The sequence below is a fragment of the Mercenaria mercenaria genome, unplaced genomic scaffold, assembly GCF_021730395.1.
Source record: "Mercenaria mercenaria strain notata unplaced genomic scaffold, MADL_Memer_1 contig_5056, whole genome shotgun sequence".
Classification (NCBI taxonomy): domain Eukaryota; kingdom Metazoa; phylum Mollusca; class Bivalvia; order Venerida; family Veneridae; genus Mercenaria; species Mercenaria mercenaria.
In genome coordinates this window covers 38,275-65,589 of record NW_026463337.1, presented here as the reverse complement: position 1 = coordinate 65,589, position 27,315 = coordinate 38,275, and the positions used below count along the sequence as shown (strand labels likewise).

The following is a 27,315-nucleotide window of genomic DNA, read 5'->3' as shown; positions in this document are numbered from 1 at the left end:
GATCATAGCAAATTTCAATGTTTATGCATGAACAAAAATTTCCCTTTAATGGGAGCGTTTAATGGTTCTTCGTGAAGACTTTCACTATTCTATTTTATGATAAACTTAAATGAAAGCTAAGCATGGTAGTACTGTGAAAATTATGTGATAGAAAGACAATAGGAAAGAAAAAAAATACGAAAATATGTTGTGAGGGAAATACTTCAAATACCTGTCTAAACTGAAAACAAATGAAATTTTTGCATTGTATGTTGGTAAATACCGCGGTGATATATGCAAAACCAAAAGGTAAGAGACAAGGAAAGTCTATAACCTTATCTCCCCTGAAAATTTTCCCGTATCTAGCAAACGCTATTTTCCCACTGATGTTGATGGTCTTGTTCTCCAGATATTCGTAATCTTCAACTCTTCCGTAATTGACATACACTAAGTCACCCTGTTGCATAGAAAAACAAGTTCACTCTTTCTGTTTTCAATTAGTACAGGACTGGGTGACCAAACATTAGATAACACAACATTGTTTTGTATCCTGGCATACTCTTACTTTTATCACCATATAAACAACATGAATGTAGGGCAATATCAATAAGATACATATTTCCAAATAGTCTGTGTTCAGACCCTGTGTTCTATTCACAGGAGATAACTCCTGAGGCTATTCAAATATTGTATAATTATGTCCCCTTTCTTCTTAAAACATACGTAGATAATCAGAGTCAGAATATAAAAGAAGAATGCTTATGAAAAGTTTAAAATGATTATCTAGTCGATCGACGGACATATTGTTTACAATGTCAACATTGTTATTTTCCAAGATTAAAACAAGAAAGTAGTGGTTTGATACTTGAAACCTTTATTAGTCTATAGTACAACCTCTTTAAAGCAATGCCAATTGGAAGACCGAACCCTTGTTGTTCTACAAAATAGATTGCTAAGAAGAGGTTCCTATTCAAGTACGGGTTTATTTAAAAAAGAAAATATGTACACTTGTTGGGACGACGTGTGTTCTCCCAAGTTTATGTATCTACCAAAGCAATTTTTCTGGTACATGCTTATAAATGCTTACCTTTCCTAGCGCAGATCACATGTAAATAAGTATTGTCCGTAAGTATTGACCTGGCACTCATTAATCTTCGCCAATATTTTCGGGCGTTTTCGTTAATTTACGCAATATTAGTAACCTGAAAGTATCTACATTACTAAAGTAACAGGTGAAGTTAATCGATGAAACGGTGGCGTAGAGGTAAGGGGTCTGATTTCCACGCACGTTACCACGGGTTCGAAATCACTTACTGAATAGATCTTTTTTTTTCAATTTAATGTATTATAATTTATCGTTTACATTATTTTATGTATCATATTTTATGAATTTTAATTGTTTTCTCTTGTAGTATTTATTTTCTGGAACGCTGGTGATAGGTAATTTGTCTTTTATCTAAAATACTTTTAAAACAATTTTATTCCACTTTTTTATAACGGGTAAACATGATTACTCTTAATAAATGACCATAAATACGATACGTTTGATCAAATGAGTAGTAAGTCTGCATATAAAATTTGGGGGAAAAAATATGGTCAGACGTAGGACTCGAACCCACAATCCTGAAATCGGCAGGTAAACGCTTTGTCCGCACAGCTACCTGCACATGTGACAGTATATCAATTAAGAAGATATATGTAATATTTATATAATTATATCGCTATTGTGTTCGGACACCGAAAATTAATTTACGGAAATATACGGAATATTCATGAGTGCCAGGTCAATACTTACGGACAATAATGAAATGTTTGAAACTATTGGTATACTAGTATAACAATATGATACTTGCATATATATCTCCTGGAGCAGAGTATGCATTAAATGGTGGAACAACACCGGTGACGTTTTCTTCTGGTGTTAACACCGGTTCTCTCAGGTCTGACTTATATTTCGTCTGATTCCTTTCGTCTAATAACTCTACGTAGTTCAGATCGCTCATATTTGGATACGACAAAAGAACGCGATACGGAGTCATTGTCACGTGATCGAGACCGGCATTTTCCCAGTGCTGTTTGATTTCCCGGGCTAGCTTGTGATTCTGCTCTGTCCCCGCCAAGTGTGGTAACGCTGTCAGCATTCTGCAACAAAAGAAAATAAGCCGCGCCATGAGAAAACCAACATAATGCATTTGCGACCAGCATGGATTCAGACCAGCCTGCGCCTGGCTAGGATCCATGCTGTTCGCTTTCAAAGCCTATTGCAATTATTAGAGAATCCGTTAGCGAACAGCATGCTGGTCGCAAATGCACTATGTTGGTTTTCTCATGGCGCAGCTCTTTATTTATTATTATCACTCTTTCAGGTGATTTACATTTAAGACTTTTGTGGCTAGGTGATCTGTACAACATGAAATGTTTTATGGCAGGTCTACATGTTTGAAACAAATATTGTTTTAGAACGCACAATTCTTTTAAACCATATTTCTTCAAAGCGCCTTTGTATCCCAACGAAAGTCGACCGTCGTGTGCTTAAAGTTTTTGTTAGACGGATTTGAAATTACTGGTCCTCCACCCAGTTACCGCAGAGGGCTTTTATTGGAAAATGTTACTTTAGGTGACATTTTCGAGCATAGAAAAAAGTTTTCCACAATTTAGAATTTGATTCATTTATCCATGTTTTTTTTGAGTTCCTATTTTCAATTTAATTACAATGATCAAATAAAATGTATAGGTCCATGTGCTTAAACTTTCACAAATCGCCAAATATCATTTGGAATCCTTTCATTGCTGATACTTCTTTGTTATTATTTTGAATTGTTTTACAATATTTACACTACCTAAGCATATGTAAAGAAAGAAACCGAGATTGGTGCACGTGTTATTTGACGACATCATAAAACATAAACAAAATGGTGTCGTTCGAGAAAAATTGGCTGTTAAAACTTCAAAATCGCTTAAACTCCTTTTGTTTCTCACGGTAAAGATTAAAACTGAATCGACGTGACTATGCAAGTTTTCGTTGCATTTAGGGATATTTTGAAAAGTAATCAGGAACTGTATATTTCATCCATGTCAAACTGCAACTTAACGTGGGTGGGCCGTTTTGGTTGTTCTATCTGTTTTTTGTTAAGATCGGTTGTCGAATATTTCTTACGATTATCTTATATTTTTGGGAAGAAACTCTGTAGTAAGCGACTTGGAAATGTATAATATTATATATTTACATCGCCCTATTCTTTTTCATTGAAAATTATGACGTTCATTTCAAAAGGAAAGGCGCGAAATTTACGTCATTGCTGCTTAGTGATAACCGACCGCTGTTTTGACGACGTCCGCGTATAGTCAGGGAGAACGCTCCTTAGATGACGTCGCAGTTATTCCGTGTGTTGAACAGAATGGCCGGGAAGCTGATTTTAATTTAATGCCACAAAATATGTGCAATTTATAATATTATCTTGTTTACAAATGGAAAGGAAATAGCGCGATTCATTGATTTGCCGATCCTATTCTGTCGTTCATTTCGCATGAACACCGAAAAAAAATCATTTCATTTCTTAAGTAACAATTAATATTATTTTTGTGTGTTTATACTGGACTTTTGGCGAATCTTCTAAAGTTTACAAGAAGTCCCAATACGGTTTTATACCAGTATTAGATGCACAAAAATTACATTTAATCAGTAAATGAATTAAATCTATTGTCAAAATTTTAAACTTTTAAAAAGACAGCAATGTTCACTACAGCCTCATACACATGATATGATAGATTCCAATTAATCTTTACGTTCCTTTATAATATAAAGGCTATCAGGCATAATGCTTTGTCTCCGGATCTATGACGTTACAACGTCACTTCCGGTAAATCAAATAAAAGCGCAATATTACTTTCTTTAAAAGTGTATAGTTTTCAAACTTGTCCAGTTTTAGTCCAGTTGAAACGGACATCTTTCATGAACATTTAATCAAAATCAAAGACTTTCATCTTATAACACAAAAGAAAATAACACCTTAAAGCAGAGAGTGTTTAAGAAATTGAAATATATTTATAAATTTTACCTCAGATTTTCGCGAATATTGTTTGTATTGATGCTACCCATTAATTCGTTCTCTATCAATGGATCTCCATCTTTTATTAGATTCTCAGAAAACACTTGCAGGTATAAGCCTTGTTTTTTCTTCTGGTTCTTCATCAGGGCATGTTGCGAAACGACCAATCAAAATCCCTACCACAAACGCAGTTAATGAGCCGACACCTATACTTATATATAAAACACGTGTGTCACATCTCCTGTTGGAACCCATCACTCGTCTTTTCTCAGTCCCTGTATAGCAAATACAAGAAATATTGGTAAAATAGATGAACGCTCCCTAAAGTATGAGCATTGCATTTTAACAGCACAAAAGAGGAAACAAATGACTGGGCTCATGCCTTGTCTTAGTAGTGAAGTTTCCGAAGAAGTGTCTCAGTACTCCAGCAAGTAGTTTTTTTAGAGAAAGCTTGCGCAAGATATGTGCATCTCCTCTTATGAGTTAACCCTTAGCCTGCTAAATTTCTATAATGAACTGGTCCATCATTCAATTTGGGCAATACCATTTATTATTTGAAGGGGTGTTTACTGAAAATTTACTGACTGAATAGCGAACAGTGCAGACCATGATCAGACTGCACGGATGTGCAGGCTGATCTTGGTCTGCACTGGTCGCAAAGGCAGAATTACTGCCGCCAGCAGGCAAAGGGTTAAGCTTCCTATGAAATTTCGCAGACAAGGATGGCGCTAAAGCTTGTTAATGTTCAATAATTTAAAGATTTAATTGAAAATTAAAACGAAGATAATATACACATGTCCACTTTGTGGTTAAGCTTCCTATGAAGTAACGCTGAAGCTTTTGCTGCGTAATACTTCGGACAAGAAATGGTGCTAAAGTTTTCTAATGTTGAATAATCGAAGAGCAATAACTCAGTAGTGCAAAATCATCTCACCAAGACATGAAGATAATATGCACATCTCCATTCGATAGTAAAGCTTCCTATGATTTTTCCCAGCCAAAGTTACTGAGGAATACTCCGGATAAGAAATATTGCTATATTGCTAAAGTAAAATAATTTGGAACACCAAAAGGAAATAACACTGTGACAGCGAAAAATCATCTGACTGGAATATGAAGATAATATCTGCATTTCCTGATAAGAGTGAAGTTTCCTGTAAAGTTTTGCTGAATTACAGCAAGTGGTTGCTGCTGAATATCCCGGACAAGGAAAGGTGCATTGGTCTACAAATGCTGATGATAAAAGGGCAATAACTCCGTGAAAAATCATTCGACCGACCGGAAAACAAAGGAAAACAGAAACAATATATACATAAAGCTTCCTGTGAGATTTCACTCAATTCTAGCTAATAATTGCTACGGACGGGAATGGCGAAACGGACCGACGGAAGGAAGGAGGACGAGCAGAAGGGCGAAGCGGCGACATATACGCCTCCCCTTTCGGGGAACATGAAAGACATTACTAAGAATAAGCGAACAGACATACCAAACTTAAAGCTGTAAATTCACCATTGTATTATATAAGCTGTTAATTTCATTCTTAAATTCTTAACTAGTATTTTAAAAAATATACATTTTATCGCTGATAGTATCTTTTTATAATTCAAACTTAGAAGGAAATGTATAAAACTTACACAGCTTTGGAAGGTTTTTAAAATCACTATACAGAATTATCACATGTTTGACGTCGCGGGAGTGTAATAAAGCCATTAAATAAAAACGATAATACACTAGTGTAATAAAGCTTTTTCTAAATGATACTGTCATGCATGATTTGATCCTTTGATGAAAGCCAGTGAACTTTTACGGCATTTTGCATCAACTGGAGAGGGAATTTAATAATAGCTCCTCTTCAAGTTGCAAAAAATTAAAACAGCCACCCGCTAAATTCTAGATTGAACTGATCCTAAATATGTCGATTTTATTCGAAATCCTCTAATGAACACAGCTTTAAATCGTGTACAGTTATTTTTACTATCCAAATAAATTTGTTCAAGCTCAATATTAGATTTACGAAAATGCTCTAAAACATAGCTGCCAGTGATTAAAATTAGTCGTGGCCCTAGTAAAGGTCGCACATAGCAAAAACTAAACATACTGTTCAACACCAGCAGTCCTGGGTCCAATTACAATTATAATTTAATTAATTATAATTAATTACAATTTTTCAATTAATTAAAAAAAATTAATAATTGAGACAAAAATCAATTATTTTAATTGTAATTAGGCCTAATTAATTAAAATCCAAACAAATGCAAAATAATTGTCAATTAAATTCAATTACATGTAGCAAACTGTCACAAACATTATGGCAATTAAACATTAAAGTGTTAAATATTGGCAAAAATACAGGATATTGTGCAGTTGCTGTTATCACCTAGGAGTATAAATTTCACACTTGCTGGTCATCTAAAGGGGTATTAATGTAATCTGGATATGTACCTGAAACTGTTGCTAGACCATTGATAAATATTAAGCCATTGAATTAAAATAACAGAACAGAACAGAACAGAAATTTTATTTTAGACTTGAGCATTATGCTCCTCGTCCATAAAACATGATACAATCAAATACAAGGTCAACAATACATATTTCATATTAAGTAACACTTAATCATATGAAATAAGGTAAAGAAGGTATAAGTTAAATGTTGATATAAACTAGTATTCTGTAAAGAAAAAACATGTACACAATACATAAATAGTAAAGACGGAATAGCTCAAATATATGTGTCAATAAGCATATAAAGTCTTAATCAAAATATGTACTATAGCTATCATATTTGACGCGCACATTACTAAGATCTATATAGATTAAACGAAAGTTATAGACATATATAAATTGCATTACGAAGTAAAAATTCGTAAGAAAAAGTGCGGGCTATGGTGAAATGTACACAGTTGGATTTCTAGCTAGATATTAACTTTTAACATATACATTTATAAACATGTGTATATAATTGTCAGCATTATCCCAATACATTTCGTCTTATTTTCAATGCACAGTTTATGAAACATGCTAGTTTATTTAGAGTTTTTTTCATTTGAACTTGACAGCAACTGAGTTAGTTTAAACATATTTGGTCTTTCGTAAAAGTATTTATCAATATATCGTTTCCTTATTATTCGGTAGCCTGGGCATAAACAGATCATATGAAATTCATCTTCAATGTCTCCTGATTGACACACTTCACAAATGAATGAATGAGTTGGGTTTTACGGCGAATCGACACAAAAAGGTCATATATCGCCGAGAAAATGTTAAATGGATTACGTTAATTGCAAAGCATAAATAAAACCATTGAAGTAAAAGCGTAAATACATAAATAGTGTAAAAAAATCAAATGCAAACATTAAAAAGTATAAAAGCGTTGAATAAAAATCAAATAAGGTTCAGATTTTATGATATATACCTATTTCTTTCAAAAACTGCAAAATTTTGTCGGCTGAAATTTGCTCGTATAGCTCTTTTAGAGATTCAACATTATAGTATGAGTTGCGCTGTGGATCGAAGTCTATACAGTCGATTAAAATATGTTTAATAGTAAGTGGTGTTTGACATGGTATACATTCAGGTTGATCTTCATTGTTCAGCAAATACGAATGAGTCAACCGAGTATGACCTATTCGACAACGAGAAAGAACAACTTCCCCCTGCGAACAGATCTATTTCCTTGGTGCCATTCACCTAAAGTAGGTTTAATTTCACGAAGTTTATTGAACGAAGCATTGTTCATGAGGACTGCCATTTAGTTAAAATGTATTTGTTGATATTTGACCTAAAATCAGTATATGGTAATTTCAATTTAGATTGATTTAATGAAGTGATTTCTTTGCTGCAGTATCAGCATCTTCATTTCCATAAATACCAACATGACTAGGAATCCAACAGAATATGATGGACTTTTTAAAAGATAGTTCATGAACCCTGAGAAGAATGTTTTGAATGAGAGGATTTTCTGTATTACGGTGTGTATTGATTGTAATACAGAAAGTGAGTCGGAAAAGATGATAAACTTTTCTTCATTATATTCTGAAATAAAATTAAGGGCCAAATCAATTGCTTTTGCTTCTGCTGAAAAAATTGTAGCGTTATTTGGTAAACGTAATTTTGATTGATGCAGATGGCTAACGGCGGCACATCCAACCTTTGAATCATCTTTTGAACCTTCTGTATAAATAGAAAAATGATCTTTGTAAGCCGACTTGTATTTCGTTATATTTGGACTTGAATATTTCAGGGTTTGTTTCAGCCTTTTCAATGCGGTTTTCATATCAAAAAGAACTGTTGGAGAATTAAGAATCCATGGTGGTGTATTCAGAACTAAATTATCTTTTACATCATCAAATTTAAAATCTGTTTCCTTCATAGAATTATCAATGCGAAATCCAAAAGGTTTAATTTGTTTGGTTTTCTGTCATACGAATCGTGGTATTTGGGTTTAAATATGATTTATGAGCAGGGTTGGATTTGTTGGCAGCTACCCTCAGAGCATATGCAATGACAGTTTTTCACGTCTCGTGTAAAGGGAGGGTTCGTTTGCTTCAACATACAAGCTTTCGACAGGCGATGTTCTAAATGCGCCAAGAACAATACGAAGACCTTGATTATGAATAGTATCCAGCATCTGTAAATACGATTTTCTGGCTGAACCATAAACAACACAACCGTAATCTAGCTTGGATCGAATCAAAGCTCTATACAGTCTTAACAAAACCTTGCGATCTGCTCCCCAATCAGTATTTGAAATTACCTTTAAAAGATTTCAACGATTTCAAACATTTGGCTTTCAGGTATTTTATGTGTGGTATAAAAGAAAGCTTTTTATCAAAAATAACACCAAGGAATTTTGCTTCGTCAACAACGGGTATTTTTGTACCATTTAGAAAAAGCTCAGGGTCACAATGTTGCTTCCGTAATGACAAAGTGGACACTGAGTTTTTGATTGGGAAATTTAAAACCAGTTTCCATGGCCCAAGTTTGAACTTTGTTCAAACACTGCTGTAATTGGCGTTCAATCGTACGCATATTTTTTGAGCGATAACATATTAGAAAGTCATCAACATATAATGAACAATCTATCCCTGGTGACAAACATTTCACAGTATTATTAATTTTGATGCTAAAAAGTGTGACAGATAAAATAGAACCTTGTGGAACTTCCTGTTCTTGCTCAAAAGAGTCAGAAAGGGTAGAACCAACACGTACTTTAAAATTGCGATCTGATAAAAATTGCGATATAAATGTTGGAAGACGACCTTTTAAACCTAGTCGTTAAGATCATTCATAATACCATATTCCATGTAGTGTCATAGGCTTTTTCTAAATCGAAAAAGACAGACACTAAATGCTCTTTTTTAAACAAATGCATCACGAATAAAATTTTCCAGTCGAACAAGATGATCAGTTGTGCTGCGCTGCTTGCGAAAACCGCTTTGAAAGTTTGTAATTAGGCCTTGAGATTCAAGATACCAAACTAGTCTAGAATTGATCATACGTTCTAGCGTTTTACATAAACAACTGGTAAGTGCAATCGGTCTATAATTACTGGGGTTAGTGCTATCTTTCCGGGTTTTGGTATTGGAATAACTATAGCTTCTCTCCAGGAATCTGGAAAAATGCCAGTTTTCCATGTAATATTATAAATTCAAGTAGGAGGTCTAATGATTCTTGTGGTAAATGTTTTAAAAGTTGATAATGAATTTGGTCCGGACCAGCTGCGGTTATCGTGACATTATCTAAAGCGTCAAGCAATTCTGTGAGTGAAAAAGGTTTATTATAATCTTCATCATTATTTGAATCAAAATTTAAAGGTTTACTTTCTTTAGTCGATTTTATGTTTTGAAACCTTTTATCATAATTGTTTGATGAAGGTTTTTTGAAAAGTTTTACCAAGTGTATTGGCAATGTCTCCTTGCTAGATGCAATATGACTGGTCTGACTTTGTAAGATGGGAAACATTTGAAGATTTCCTTTTCCACTTATTTGCGAATCATTTCCAGACTTTTTTAACCGATGACCTAGAATTAAGTTTTGAAACGTATGAATGCCATGATTTTTTCTTTGCTTGTTTTATAGTTCTGCGAGCTTTTGCTCTCAGAATCTTAACTGATTGTGGTTTTCTTTCGTCGGCCGTATATTGAACTTTTAATGGCCGCTCTACGTTTCGAACAGCGGTTTACAATCATCATTATACCAAGGCTTATTTTTATGTTTACCATTTCTTGAAGTTTAGGAATGGACTTGTCAGCAATATCGGACAGAAGAACTGAAAACCGATCAATAGGATCATAAAAATTGGTAAAATTCTCCAAAGTCAAATCATTTTTACATAGCGTTTCAAATTGCTTCCAGTCAGCTTTATTAAATTTGAAATATGAAGGGTGGTCTGATGACAGATTAGAAGTATTTGAAATAATATTGGAAAATGGTACACTACCATGCAAATCATCCAGTACTTTCCATTCAAAACAAGAAAGATGTTCGGTTGACAAATTGTCAAATCAAGCGAAGAAAAGTTACCTGTTGCAGGATGAAAATAAGTTTTGGATTTATCATTTAATAAACAGAGGGCATTTCTTTCAATAAAATTGTCAATAGTTTCACTTCTAGTGTTGCTGTCAGAACAGCCCCAGAATTCATGTGATGACCATTTAAAATCTCCCATAAGCAAAAATGGTTGTGGTAATGTTTTATAAGATCATCAAGATCTTTAAGATTTAGTTTAAATTTGGGAGGTATGTAAATCGAACAGATAGTAATCGGTCGATGTAATGTTACGTTTATTGCAACTGATTGGATACTTGTATTTAGAACAATTTGTCTGTGCGGACATGCATTATTAATAATAATAGATGTACCACCAGACGCTCTATCAGTGTTAGTGTTTATGAAGTTATACACTGAATAATTTTTGAAAGCTATTTTGTCCGTTTCCTTTAAAAATGTTTCACTAAGGCACATAAGTGAAGGATTATATTTTGATAAGAGAAGGAGAATTTCATTATAATTTTGCTTTAAAGTCCACGGCAATTCCACTGGATAATTTTACTTTCCATTTACAATGGCAAACAAAAATTAAACGACTGGAAAATTAAAGTATTAGTGTTGCATTGACTCAGGAGGGAACCTTTTGATTTTCCCCTCCTTTGTGCTGGCTAAACTGGGCGGAGCAGATAATGGCGGATCGTCATCATCCTCCCCTGTTAACCGGTTCATATCATGAGGGAACCGGTTATGGGTCTGTATGGGATCATTTGATCCCTTTCCAAACCCATCAGTTCTCAAGTCAATTTTTTGTTTGGGTGTTTGACTCACCCCACGTTGATTAGTGTTTGATGAAACGTTTTGTCGTGACGACGGCGTACCTGAATACTTAGGAACATTTTGTATAGCTGGTGGCAGTGTTGGTTTAGCAGCTGCCCTTTGAAGTTGAGATGCCTCTGAAGGTTTTGCTGGTACTTTAGGCTTTTCATTTGGTACAGAAGTTTGAGTTGGATTTTGTTGAATCTGTTTGAGTACAGGCATCAATGCACTGTGTTGATTTGCTAGAGACAGATTTAGTTATTGATGAATAAGTTTGTGCGAGTGTTGGAGATGTAAATTTGGCATTGGCAATTTGTCTTGCTTCTGGAAATCCAATGCCCTGTGTGAATTTGACATGAAGAACCTCCTTTTCGATTTTCCATGTCTTGCAATCACGAGACTTGGCTGAATGTGGCTCGTTGCAGTTCACACAACGCAATGGACGACTACAAGTGTCGTGGTCATGAGAATGTCCATCCTGTCCGCATTTTGGGCAAGTGTAATCGCCTTTGCAGTTTTTCTCATTGTGCCCAAACTTAAAGCAATGATAGCATTGAAGAGGATTAGGAATATATGTTGTAACTTTTGTGATGAGGTATCCAACTTTTACGACTGAAGGAAGAAACGGAGTGCCAAATGTAAGAATAATAGTATTTGTGTGAATTTCTTTCCTAATCGCTTGATTTTTATACGTCTAGCAGCAGTGACATGTTGATCTGAAAGGCCTTGCACAATCTCCGTCTCCGAAACCCCTGCAAGGTCAGGACAACGAATGACCCCCTTGAGGTGTTCAAAGTACGGTGTGCAATGCACTTACATGGCCGGTTGTAAAATGAAGTTAAGGAAAGTAAATTTCGTGAATGTGAGGCTTTCTCAACTTCAACAAGCAGATCACCAGTTCGCAGTTTTTTGACTGATTTCGGTACACCAGCAATACCTTCGATAGTTTTTTCAATTATAAATGGCGAAAGGCTTGACATTTTGAATGTTTCGTCTGTTGACTGGATCAAAAGAAATCGCGGAAATGCCATGTTGGAAGTGTATGGTCGGTGAGGATTCTCACCTTCCGTGCCGTCAGAATCTGTTCGGTATGCGGTCGTTTTTTATTTTGGTTTTCCATATTAAATGTTTAAATTCGTCACTCGCAGCCCCCACCGCCGCCGGAGTCCAACAAGGGAACATGAAAACAGAGCGGATATCCAGTCATACATGTTAGGGATACTGTAGTGATATACTCGGCCAGGTATTTTTCAATCTTGTTCATATCACCAGTTGAATGCAGAAAGCAAACATGGGATTCAAGGGATTGTTACTCTACCCAACCCGATTGGCCCTAAGCCACCGCCTTCTAGGAAACATAGATTGAAGTACATATGAAAATATATTGTTAAATACTTTGTGTGTGAACGTAATATGAAGTTATTGAGCGCAGTTAAAATGTGACAATACAGCAGAGTAAGGACAGTTTTGTGTAACGTATTTTGTTCCAAAGTGTGTTTGTGAAAATATAAAAATTATCACATAAGATGCAGTTTGAAATAAGCAATAGAAAATGAAACGTAAAGGTGAGATTTCCTAGGGCTTGGCATGACTAGCCGATTGATCGTATCGGGCCAATACGACCGCCAGAACGTCTACACCGAATTAGAGGCCAAAGATGTGTATTGGCACCACATCCCGGGAAGAAGATGCGCACATGCAAACAAGTACGCATCATCTCCCCGGGATGCCATGGGGCACCTCAACATCCAGGACCCTCCTCTCCGGCTTACGGGCCGCCACCCACGGCAAACAGGTGGCTCCATTTTCGGGGGAGTCGTACCCCTCTGCATGGAGATACAGCCAGCATTTTCTATCCCCCCGCCGGCAAGGGGCAGACACACTTCACAAGTTCTTTCTCTCCTGTCTATTCTATTCTGACCATATCGACCTGTCTCAATTCTCAAACAGTGTGCGGAAATTCTCTATACAGTTTATTACTTATAATACTGAGATAGTCAGCGTATTTAAAGTCACACTTTAAGTGATTGTATACATACAACACTTGATTGTCTCGTAATTCACTTCTCCAATTTTGTTTGAAAGTATCAATAAGTCTTTGCTTAAATAGTGATAGGAACTGATTTGGATTTACAATACAATACAATACAATAGTTTTTATTTAAGTCTCACTTTTCATGACATCACATATACATCCATTGTCATAAAATATTCATGAAAACCTTTCTAAAAGAAATATGAGAGACTATTTATTTTAAAACATACATGGATAAAAATTAAAACATAAAACATTTATGTATTAATTAAATGGCTCTGTAAGATTAGTATTCAAGGTTATACTTTCCTAGAACCTGGCTGATGATCATATCAGATAAAATGCTTAAATGGTTTTATATGACCTACACAAAAATAATCAACTATCAGTATCTGAATATTTCTTACTCTACTTGTAACATCTATCAAACCTTAATATGACCAAAAATTTATTTGATAAATACCCAGTTAACCTTTGTATAGTACACCACATTTGTTCTATCTATACAGTAATTATTTTAATAGAGGAGGATTATTCTCTATGCATGCTTCCTAATTTACAGCTAGATAAGGTCGCAATGCCCTAAACCCAACAGAATGTAAAAACCAATACATGTATAAACAGTAGTCTTTTAACTACAATGACCTAGACCTAAGACAGCAACAACAAAGAGTGATTTCCTCTGATATAATTAATAAAATTCAGATTTTTCAAAAAACAACATTGAGCCAATCTTCATTCTATAAAGTGTTTAACTCACTAAGGAAATTCAAAATTTCCATTATAAAAAGATAAAAGGTAGTAACTATTATCTACAAAGACTTGTTAAAAGTTGAAATTTACATTTTAAAAGCCATCTCCAGTAAAAAGTGTGTATTTAAACGATGTACATCCACTATGTACATTGATCTATGAATATAAAAAACATCTTCTCCTTAAGAGAATATCATTGCAGATTTTGGCAGAAAATTTTATCACTTCTACAGTATTGGAACCCAGGATCATAGACAGTTTATCCCTGTTATCTAATGAGTTAAAGGTAGGTATGTAACTAGAAATTTGCTGAAACAAATTGTATCTCAAGTCATCATACAGTGGGCAGACAGTTAAAACATGTTCCTCACTTTCAATTACATTATTATTACAAATTGAACATGTTCTTTGCTCTAGGGGAATACCCTCAAACCGACCAGTTTCAAGGCGTAAGGGGGCAACCCCACATCTGAACTTGGCATAAGCACTTCTATGGTGGCCAGGCAAAATACACTTAATATAAGCCTCTGTCTTATAATCTTGCTTAAACAAACGGTATGTCCTCAATTTATTCCTTCCGTTCCCTCTTACAGCATTCTCAGCATTAAAATTACATTTCCAGTTGTCTATAAGTTTCTCATTCTGTTTCTCTAATACTTTATCGTTTATTCCCACTTTATCAATATTTGAAATGTCAATCGCATCAAAGATGTTTCCAACACCCGCTTCAATAAATAATTTTCTTAATCTAAAAGACCAATTTTTGCATGAGGTATTGATTTGTGACACTGACCATTGGTAGATTTTATAATTCAATCTACTGCTGGACATAGATCTAATACGATACCATTGTCTGAGAACTGATGATTACTGTTTAATATATACATCTACCCAACCAATATCCCCATTTACCGCCACATTTGGGGTGTATTTACCAACCCCCATAAAAAATCTTGCTGCTCTGTTCTGATTTGCTGATATACAAGAAAACTGTCTATCACCCCAAATGGCTGTTCCATAACTGATAGTACTCCATACCGTAGCCTCATACAATTTTGAATAAGTCGAGAAAGGAAGACAACCAAAAAATTTGTACTTTGAGATTAAAAGTCCTAAAGCACGGTTTGCTGATTTAGCAACGTGTTTCGCCATAACATTAAAATCTAAATGCTTAGATAAATATAAACCCAAGTAAACATAATGATTTTCAACTTCTAAAACTTCATCTCCACATTTAAAATTCCTCATTGTACAAGGTATCGATGGTGGTCTAAAATGTACAATTTTTGACTTATCTGGATTAACTTTCATACTATTTTCATCACACCATTTTTGGAGTACGTCTAACATAAGTTGTAACTTATCTTCACAATCACTTATCAGTACTATGTCATCAGCATAGATAGACACATTCTGACCATCAATATTGATACCAAGGTCAAGATTCTTAACTGCTGAGATCAAATCATTAATGTAAAGATTAAAAAGCATCGGTGAGAGACTACATCCTTGCTTAAGGCCACACTTTACAGAGAACCAGTCTGTCTTTAGGCCATTTAACCTAACACAACATTTTACATTCTGATAGATGGCAAGTAGTGCTTTAAACATATTACCATTTACACCCATATCTTTGATCTAAATAATTTATTACGGTTGATAGTATCGTATGCCTTTTTAAAGTCTATGAATGCGGTAAATGTAGACTGTCTTTTTAATTTACGCGACTCTAAAATTAAAGAAAACGAGGACAGGTGATCAACTGTATTTCTACCTGCCCTAAACCCATTTTGTTCATCATGTAAACTGTTATTTTCATCTTCCCACGCCTATTGAGAATATTACAGTAAATCTTATAAACCACTGAGGTAAGGGTTATCCCTCTATAACTTAAGGGGTCCCTTCTATCTGCTGTGGAAGATTTAGGGATAGGATTAATAATCCCATATGACCAACTCTCAGGGATAAGACCCAGCATGAAACACTTATTAAACAAAGCTTGCAATGTTAGTACTAACGATGAATGTTTCAAAACTTCTGCTGGCAACTCATCAAACCCCACTGCCTTATTGTTTTTTATAGCATTTGTAGTGAAAATAATTTCCTCAACTGATTTATTTGCATTTAAAAGGACATCATTTCCATTTTCAGGCAGAATATCAAAATTATCAACATCTGAGGAAGTTACAGAATTTAAAAGCCCCTCAAAACTAGATTTCCATTTTCCAAGCACATCACTTTTCTGGCTTGAAAAAGAACCATCCTCATTTTTAACCTCAAATGGAATATTTTTACCCCTTTCCTGACCTACACCTATTTTACCTATCTTCCTCCAAAACTCACTTTGATTTGACCCTGCCAGATTTTCTATTTCCTTTTGCTTATCAAACCAATATCTCCGTTTACTTTTCTGTACACATTTATCAAAAGCTTTTCTTTGGGTCTTGAATTCGATACGCAGTTTCTGTCGGGTAGAACCATCTGAATTCAACATACGTTTCTCAGCCTTGCAAGAGTTGTTCCAAAGCTCAGTCAATTCATCATTCCACCAAGGCTTTTTGATTTTACGTTTTTTTATTATTACCTGATACACTTACATTCACCGTTTTATGTGCTAATTTACTTTTCATCTCAGTCTTAACACAGTCACAGAACTGGTCATATACATCATTAAGGTCTCTTTGGTTCGATTCTTCCATCTCCAGTTTAGAGATGAAATTTTGTAACACTGTGTAATTACTATTTCATAAAATCTACAGGAATATTCTTCCTATCATAAACTGTATGACTAGAACTCTCAGACCTAAATTCATGTCTTTGTTTATATTCCCCCAGAGCAAAGGACCATATTACCATAGAATGATCAGGAATACATACTGAAGGGTCAATCTTATCAACAATATTGGGTCATTTAACAAGTCTGACATGAGCTTAATTTCACTCTTTGTAAACAATGACAAACTTTCATATGGTACAAGACAATAATCTACAACTGAAGATCTTGCTGGCTTACAAAAGTGTAATTATTATTAATATGATTTCTTCCGTTTAAAATACAACAGTTACTCTCAATCAAAAAATCACATAATAATTCACCATGTTTGTTTGCACTGAAATCTACAACATTTCGTTCACATATATTGTCTACACCAGCAATGAAATCATCAAAATTTGAACATCTTGCATTAAAGTCGCCACATACAAAGAAATTTAAATCGTTACAATAGAGATGTATTTGACACAAAAGTGATTCTAAGAAATCATTACAATCAATATTTCTTGTTGAATTAATTGGCGATAAATAACATACACAACAGAGAAAATCTGTTAAATTACTTTTACTTTTTGCCTCAAATTTAATCCAAAGTATACCCTCCAGTGTATTATCAACTTGACTAACATTGTACATATCAAGCAAATATTTCCTAACAAAGAAACCTACACCCCCAGGACCCTTTTTTGCCCTTATGTGTATGTTATTTCTGTTATGACCGAACCACACATAATCATTTAAAACTAAGGAACTATTTTTCAAAAGATGTGTCTCTGCCACACCCAATATGTCAAAATTTTGTGAAATGATACACTGCTCTCTAATATAATGGTTGTCACTTTTAATGTCTGTGTCCCAACCCTTCACATTCCAAAATCCACATCTGACCTAAAAACGACCATTACGTGGATTTCTAGACTATCTATTGTAATTTCTGTTGTCACATCTCCCTGTATCCTGGTGAAAACTACTTCTATTGGAACCCTGAGAGTCATTTCTTGATGTATGGTCATTCCGACTACCAGCATGACCTCTATTTGTATTGCCACGATTATTACCACTATTATCACCGCGATATCTATCACCGCAATAATTTTCGGCACTTTTACTGTTTTTGTCTCCTACTTGCTGCCAATGCGACAAATTCTCTACTCGAGCCCCTTGCATCTGTAACTCGCCTTTACCTAGAGTATTCACAATTTATCTAATATTTGCGTTCATGATACGCTGATGCTTTGGTATGTCATTTTCAATAAACACATTTTCATATCTCTTACACCCTTTCAGTCGCTTTTTTGATTCCATAATTTTCTTTTTATCTTCAGCTGATTTACACCGTGCTATAACCACGCCCACTTTCCTGTCATGTGAAATTTTTCTAACTGCTTCTTCTATGACTACATCACAGATTTGAAGCCCATCTTTGATTAAGCTATTCACTTCACTAACAATGTTTTCACGTGATTTTTCATTTAGATTTCTTATTACAATGTTTAATTCCTTCATATCAGTACCTGTATCTAACGAGCGGGGAAGATCCTCTATTTTTTGAACTCGATCTGAAAGATCGTCTATCTCCTCACCTAGTTCCTCTTTTAGTGTTGTCACTGCTGTATTCAACATATCTGTAAATTTCCTGGTTATATGATGCTCAAACTTATCTATTTTTGAATGAAATGTTTTTTCTAAGTCAGCAAATTTCTTTTCCATACTATTTTCTAGTTTCAGAATAGCCTGTATAACATCAATGTTCTCATGGGACTCACTTGTAACATCAGAAAAGCCAACAGGATGTGCAGAAGAGTTAACTGTCTGATCAGGCATATTGTCTTTATCATTACCTGACAATTTCCCTTTTGCATCTTTTCCTTTACTTTTTGATTTCCTTCCACCATTTGCGTTATTCATCCCACGTCTGGCTTTTTTAACATCATCTATTTGCGAGGGTGCTGAACTGTTCCTTTTCCTTTTAGATCCTGGAGTCTCCACTCCTGTAACTTGTACCGGCTGCGATGACATGATAAAATCGACATAGTCTTTAGATTCATCAGTTAGTAAATTTAGTAACTTCGTACCCTCCTTGCCGGCTGCCATTACTCCACTGCGCATGCGTGAGCAAATTTCAAACTTTCACAAATAACAGTTTTTCCCTACACTCATGGATGGCACACAATATCCCTGCTTTGCCATCCTATAAAGAACACAAATGTCTAGTGTTTGACACAAATCCCAAGTCTTTACTATACGTATAACCGACAAAATCTTTTACTTTCTGTCCAATATCTTCCTTCCGGAAAAAACACGTGTAGGTAGTAGACCACTAAAATTCAATTTGCAGCTGAAGGCGTTTCCCATACATAACCAAATCCGTTTTCATATAACAACTTCTTGATATTGGTACACCAGTTAAATTTGTTATTACTCAAATCGCTCAATAATAAGGAATACGCTTTACTTATAACAAAATTGTCCAAGTAAATAGTTTTAAACCAGTATTTGATTATTCTTACAAATCGGTTTACATACAATGGATAGCGACCAGTTCTCCATATATGGCTGCATTGCACGATGTTGCCTTGACATTTAACAGTCTCTTGCAAAATTTTAAATGAACTCTTTCAATGTCCTTATTTCTGGTATATCCCCAAACCTCAGTTGAATAACTTAATATTGATGATACAAATGAGTCAAATAAGTTACACATTATTCTTGGTGTAAAATCAAAATCTTTCGTATTTATTAATAAGCAGTTCATAGCTTTCAGCGCTTTATCAACTAGCATTTGTATATTAAAGCTAAACTTGCCATGAGAGTCAAATATTACTCCCAGATAATTAAAATGATTGACTACTTCTAGCTGTGAACCATTGTATGTCCACTTTTCATTTTCTCTCACCGGACCACGTTTCCTGAAGACCATAACTTTAGTTTTGTCTATATTAACAGAAAGACCCCAACGGTCGCAGTACACGTGTAAATCTTCTAGACTTTGCTGTAATCCCTGTACTGTATCTGAGAACAACACCATGTCATCGGCATATAAGAATAATATTAACGTTAAATCATCAAAATTTAAGCCACTGCCAGGCCTTGTTCCCAGGTATAATTCTAAGTCCTCAATGAACATTGACCACAACAGAGGGGAACATATTTCACCCTGTTTTAAACCTACTGCGATTTGTATAAAGTCTGAAAATTCGTTACCATGGCGTATTCTACATTTCACGTGTTCATACATTGATCTGATTATTGCTAGCATTTTACCACCAACACCCAATTTGGACATCTTAAACCATAGTGCGTTTCTGTACACACTGTCAAAGCCTTTACGCATGTCAATAAAGGTAGAGTAAAAGCGTTTTCCATTGTTTAACATGTGACTTATTACACTATGTAAGCAAAATATTGCATCTGTAGTCGATACTCCTTTCTTAAAACCAAACTGAGAATCTGATATTATATTATTTTCCCTACTCCAGTCTGACATCCTTTTATTTAAAATTGAGGTGAATATTTTTGAGATAGAACTGACTAACGTTATTCCTCGATAATTCTGTACACTGCTGTCGTCGCCTTTTTTAAAAACCGGTATAATTAATCCTTCCATCCATGCTGAAGGGAAATGGCCAGAGGACAAAACAATATTAAACAGATCTCTCAAATGTGAACCGATGATATCGCCTGCCTCAATAAAGTATTCATTAATCATGCCGTCATTTCCGCCTGCTTTACCTCGCTTTAAAGACTTAATAGCTTGCCGAACTTTCTCAAAATATTCATAGAAATCATTCAATGAGATATTATCTCCTCGTTTATTATTTTTCTTCGAGAAAAATTTCCAAAAGTCGCGTGGTTTTTTCGACTTAAGTGCCTCAATTTCCCTCATTCTTACAATTTTATGTTTTCTGCGTTTGTCTTTTATACATGCTTTATATTGTTTCTTTTTAATCATTAATTGATACCGATTTTCATCAGTTTTCACATCGTTAAACAATCGCAGAGCTTCCAAATACTCATTCTTTTTTACACGACAGGTTTCATCAAACCACTCGGAACGTTTCAATATATCATTATTGTCAAATTGAACTTTAACGTTATTTGACCTAACTTCCTTATAGAACCAAGGTTTGGCTTCTTCATTTATTATCCCTACAAATCTGTTAACCGTGCTATCGACTTTTTTTCTATCGGCAGCAACAGCCTCCGAATCACTCAACAAAAGGTTTAATTCGGGCAATCTTGTTATCAGCCTTCGTCTGAATTCATCTCGTTTATTAGCGAACCATTTTGTATATTGAAATGAATTCCCTTTATCATTGTCTGTGCTTTTACAGTTTATTACAACCTTAAATTCCAGAATTGCATGGTCTGAAAAAATGTTAAAGTCTGAAATTTTAAATGACTGAATGTATTTAAAATTGCATTGCTCACAAAGAAGGTAATCTATAACTGTGTTTCCCTTATAGCCACAATATGTGTATTCACCTTTAGGCTCTAGCCTACCGTTACATATCCTTAATCCTGTCGCTTTGCACCGTAAGGATTAAACTGTGTGTCCATTGACGTCCGATCAAGAGGTAAGTCTGGCACGTAATCATCGCTGTCCAGAATTGAGTTCATTCTGTCATAAGCAATATAGTCCGATTTTAATCCAACTCGGCTATTCATGTCTCCTGCAATCATTACTATACCACGGCTTTTAAAATAGCTTATATCGTTTTCTATCAATTCAAACAGATTTTGATTATTTACATTATAAGCTGGAGAATCCTGTCCCCATATATATGTGGCACATACGTATATGTTTTTATCCAATCTAAAGTACTTTTTGTCTAACTTTACCCAAATAATTGTATCCAAGTGATTTCTAACAACTGAAATTCCGTCTGCAATAGAGTCTTTGTAATATAGTATAATGCCTCCACTATGCCGACGGGCCCTTCTATGTTGAAATTTGCGAAAGAAAATGTGTGATCTATATCTATTTAAGCCGATTTTGCTATCCATAGCAGTCCATGTCTCGAGCAAGAAGATTATTTCGTAACCGGATAAAATATGACAGAAGTCTGTGTCATCCTGTTTTTCTTTTGATAAACCATTGCAGTTCCATACTGCAATTGAAACTATACCTTCATGTGCTTCCTACGGGACAGTTCCATATGGCCCGTCAGTGTACACTTTGCCATCTACAATTAGTTTGTTGTATTTAATGTATGCCTCCATTTTAGCAGCTCTAGCTTTTTTAATGATCGGAATAAGCAGCTTTCTCTGTGCAACTATTTCTGGAGGAAATTGGTCGTGCATGAAAAGACCAGTTTCTTTTGGGTTCACATTATCCTTAAAGGACTTAACATAGTTTTTTGTCTTGACATCTTTGAAGGATACCAACACATTCTTTGGCCTATTTTGTCTTTGCACTCCGAATCTCCTAGCTCTCTCTATTTCGAGTGTTGCTATGTTCTCTTCTGGAATCTTTAAGTCGTCTTTAAAGTATTTCTTGACATTTTCAAGCGTTTGTTCTGTAGTTTCATCTTTTGACTCTTTGATTCCACCGATGATTAAGTTACAGACCATAGATTTTGCATGCAAGTCCGCAATAGATTCTCTCAATTTTTGATTTTCTGTTTGCAAAACAGATACTTGCTCTCTTGTCTTATCTATATTATAGTCATGTAACTCAACCGTATCTTTTAGCGTACTCATTTTATCTTCACTTTTCGTAACCCGCTTATCCAGGTCTGACCATAGTTTATTGAGTTTGTCATCTAAACTATTCACTTTCTTCTCAACTGACTCTACTTTGCTTAATCTACTGTTCATTTCTTCAAATTTGCCACTGATGAAATTCATTAATTCTTCATTGGTTACACTTCTAGGGGGTTGATTTCCAGGTGGGGGTGATACAGTTCGGCTCATTTGTTGCGCCTGCCCTTGTGTGAAATTATTAGGCATAACTGTGACCGGTGATTGACACTGACCCATATACGGTAACTGTACAAATTGCTGAGGGCCAGGAAAAGATGATCCATTGTTACCATTGTTACCTTGCACATGAGCCATTGTATAGTAATCCGTATTGTTAAGGTTGAACACAGGGCTATTATCAAAGTTAATATCTGAATTCAATAGATTTAAATATGAACCGTCCACTGGTGAACTATTGTCAACTGCTAATGTATCTGAAGAAAAACTACCGTCACCTGATTTGACCTCCGATCTTTTTGCGCCCTTTGTTCCCCTTGTTGAATTAGGCGTTTCACCTTTACTACTATTTTTCCTTTTCCTGTTCTTTTTAAATCCCATATCACTTAAAATCCATTAAACAACTACATATCGAACAAAGTCATATAAAAATCATATCATAACTCCAATTTGAAACGTCTTTAAATCCAACTTTTTTGAGAGCTTTACACAAAGTGACCAACCAATTTTAAGCGACTTTGACCTTTTTAACTAGTAGTATAATTAGCCTGAAGGAAGAGAATTAAATGTCATCAATCGTATAGAGTGGGTACGTAAGAAGTGTTCGCAATCTCTGTGTTCACAATGTAGGGTATAAAACATTATTTGAATATGTGAATGTCTTGACATTTCACATTTGATTGTTGTCCACACAACATGAATTCTAGCACGTTTAAACATTTTATATTACCGAAGGGTACTAGTGACAGTAACTTTGAGGCATTAATGTGTTAGAAATGCAATAAGGACTTCTAAACAAGCCACTGCATCATAAATCTGTAAATGGTGTTCACTGACAGACAGTAAACTTTGAAGTGTTCATGTTTTCGAAATTCAATAAGGACTTATAAATCTGCATCATTAAAATATCTTTGATAGTAACATCATGATTCTATTTGTGAATATATTGCCAAATAATTAAAAAATAATTAATTATTTTCCTTAAAATAATTGCAATTAATTGATTACTTCTGTAAAAAGCAAGTAATTATAATTGTAATTTAATCGAAGCATTTCTATTTTAATTGTAATTAATTAATTACTTTTTAAAATAATTGAACCCAGGTCTGTTCTGCAGACGTATTAACCCTAAAACAATTGCTGATTTAGAAATCCATGTTTCTGATTACTTTTGTACCTAACAACAGTAATCGTCGTTGCATTTGTATTTGTAGGAATACTGAATTTATTTGCCTAGCGTAAAAAGATGATAACTACTATTATATTGCATAACTTTGGTAGAAATAACAAAATAGCATTTACTTTTCACGCTGTAAAGTTATGCCTCTTAGAAATTAGCTTTGGTGCGCAATACATATTCAAAATAACACAGGGGTATAATTAAAAGTTAACGCAGTTGAATGGTAAGAAAATCACTATACACGTAACAATTAGAAAAAAAACATTTACTTGTGGAAATCAACTTACCAAAATCCACAAATTTCGACACTTTGTTTACATCCAAGTCAATATACAAAACAAAATATCGCAGTGTATATCTATTTGTCTTATCTGAAATAGTAGGTCATTCAAGTTACAATATAGTAAGATTGTAAAGTGACGCAGGTATGCGCATCACAGATTGAAAGCTAAAGTGTAATATATGACTTAAGTTTATCTCAACATTCATGCAATAAAATCAAGCATGTGTTTGCTACGGGATTAATGCAAACAAAGTACTTTGAAATTGCCCTTGACTACATCTTAAGATTCAAGATATTTTTGCTTAGATCTAGAATAACTGTTATTTTTGTTATCAAATTCATCTCTAGTGATTTGTGTTGAATATTGTATTAAATTGTTGCACTTCAGTATCTATTCCGCCCTACTGCTATCTGGACTTTCCGGATTAAGTCGCTGATTTCCTATCAATGATCATTGTCAGAGACCACCAATTCAAAAAAGAACAGGGAACTTACTGGGAATAAGGTTTGTGTATACCAAGGAATAAGGTAATGTTTGATTAGACAGTCAGGTAAACAAACCCAAGAAGTTATCGTTATAAAATTGCAATTTGTGCTTGCATTTACAGTACTTTATTATAAATTTTGGCAAAATTTGCTACATTTTATGTGTATTGAAAAAAAGATTTTATCAAACGTATTTCTCCATCCATGCCAACGATGTAAACAGGGATAATCTCATTCAGGCGAAAATTATTTAAATTAAATATAACTTTTCATATATTTATAATAATACTTCCGGTCAATGGCGGTCAAATGCACAATGTTGGTAAACAAAGAAAAAAGAATGTGACGAGATGAATAAGACGAGTGCTTTGTAGTCAATGAAAAATGAATCGTGATACATATAATAATGAGATGGAAGGCTCTGCAGACGAATCAGATGGTGAAGTAAATGCGAAATTGAACTTTTCAGTGAGTACACAGAACCGGTTTGAAGGGCGCCATAATAGCCATGATCGACAGTCAGATAATCAGACCCGTAAGAGAAAGAAAGGTAGCCGAGGTAGTATTGAAATTGGTGCATTTGCTGACCTGAGTACAGATGATAAGCTCGTTTGTATATTTGACCAGATGAACAGAAACTTTGCCAAAATTGAGACTATTGAAAATGTACAAGGCAAGTGCGTGAGCGATATTCACGAAATAACAACAAACCAAAGAATTGACCATATAGAGAAATTATGTGATGTCCATACACAAACTTTGAAAAAAAATGTCCTATCATTCCATCGACCAAGAAGCTAGAAGTAGACGGAACAATATCATTTTCTACGGAATCACTGAAAATCTCAGATATTCAGACAAAGAGGTCGCGTATAGATTTATGGAAAGTGACCTAGATATTGACACTAGTGAAATGTGTATTGAAAGAGCCCATAGACTGGGGGTGTTACACAGTGTTAAAAATAGATACAAAGATGATCCAAAACGACCACTTATTGTAAGGTTTAAAGATTATGTTGACACTGAAACAGTCATGGAGAAGGCTTATAAATTACGAGGGTCAAAGATCGGAGTAGACAGGGATTATCCCCGAGAAATTGCACTCGCACGCAAAAACTTGTACACTTCTTCCGAAGCCAAAAATGCACGACAAAATAAAGAGAGAATGCAAACAAAGTACCCAGCTAGGCTTTTCATCAAGGGTTAAATGGTTAAAGACATGTTCCCAGACTGGTTTAGCGTACTAGGTTATAGCAGAATAGACAACAAAAACCATAGCATTGATGCCAGGAATCAAGCTTACTCGATCGAGACCGATGTGGACAAATCAGTAAATTTAATTGATACGTCTGAGGGGAACGATGAAGTATTCGAACCGGTTCTGAAGCCGATAGACATGTACACAAGCGAAAATGTAAACAAAAGATCACGTGACAACCTGTTGGAGCAAACGTACAACATACTTGAAAAACAAAATGTAACGAAACAGTCCTTACCTGATAAAAGTCCAAATAAAGATAGTAAATCTCAGTCCCGAGGAAGAAACCGACATAAATCCCCAAATATAAACTCAAATAACTATAGAAATCAAACTTCAGACAGAGCACGTATATCAACACCTGCTAGTGCACGAGGACGCACGGAATCAACATCTATAAATAGAACACGGGGAAACCGGAAAACAGAGGATAGCGGGGGAGGTGAATTTAAGCGGACGAGAAAAGCTAGGATCGATGTGAGGGGAACAAGGGCATAAATATATGTTTACTGAACTGTCAGGGACTGCTAGGCTTACGCTATAACAAACTTGACTCTGATGAGATGAAACTATTATTTAAAGAACATGACATCTTATTGTTTACAGAAAGTTGGTTAAATAATGTATATAATTATGAGGTTAATGGTTTTATTAACTTTGCGGTAAATAGAAAAAGTAAAAAGGGCGCAAAGAGAGACAGCGGGGGTGTAATTGTTTATATCTCAGAAAAGTTAAAAGGAAGCGTTGAATTTTTAAAAAGTGTTGAAGACTGCATACTGTGGATAAAATTGGACGGGAATCTGTTTAATATGATAAATGATGTATTTTTATGTCTTTGTTATAATGTACCTACTGGTAGTAGTAGAGAGGTGTTTCTTGAACAAAGTATATTTGACATTATTTCTGATGACATGTACCATTTCGAAAATGTCTTTGAAGGTAAATGCAATTTTCTCATTACAGCAGATTTTAATGCAAGAGTAGCGGAAAAGCCAGACTTTGTCGAAAATGAATTTTTATTAAATTTAGATTTATTACCCGAGGATTATGTCGAAGACACTGTTTTGCCCAGAAAGAGCCAAGGTAAACATGTTAATGAAAATGGCAAATTTTTGCTAAATTTTTGTAAAGCCACGGGCTTAAGAATTTTAAATGGTAGAACTGGTGCAGATAAAAATATAGGCAAATTTACATGTGTAAAAGAGCAAGGTAGTAGTGTGATAGATTTTGTTTTATGTAAGCCCGACATGATGGAATTGGTCACATCGTTTGTTGTTCATGAACCAAACATA

General features: G+C 34.8%; 1 protein-coding gene across 1 annotated transcript; it reads right to left on the bottom strand.

Moving 5' to 3' along the window:
- Positions 1 to 94: 94 nt before the first annotated feature.
- Positions 95 to 26,766, bottom strand: LOC128554466 (N-acetylated-alpha-linked acidic dipeptidase 2-like). The gene is made up of 4 exons (XM_053535743.1): positions 26,262 to 26,766; positions 4,038 to 4,303; positions 1,833 to 2,121; positions 95 to 436 (listed from the first exon to the last, which is right to left on the bottom strand). The coding sequence occupies exons 2-4, from the start codon at positions 4,169 to 4,171 to the stop codon at positions 95 to 97; spliced, it is 765 nt and encodes a 254-aa protein (XP_053391718.1). The 5' UTR covers positions 4,172 to 4,303; positions 26,262 to 26,766.
- Positions 26,767 to 27,315: the final 549 nt, after the last annotated feature.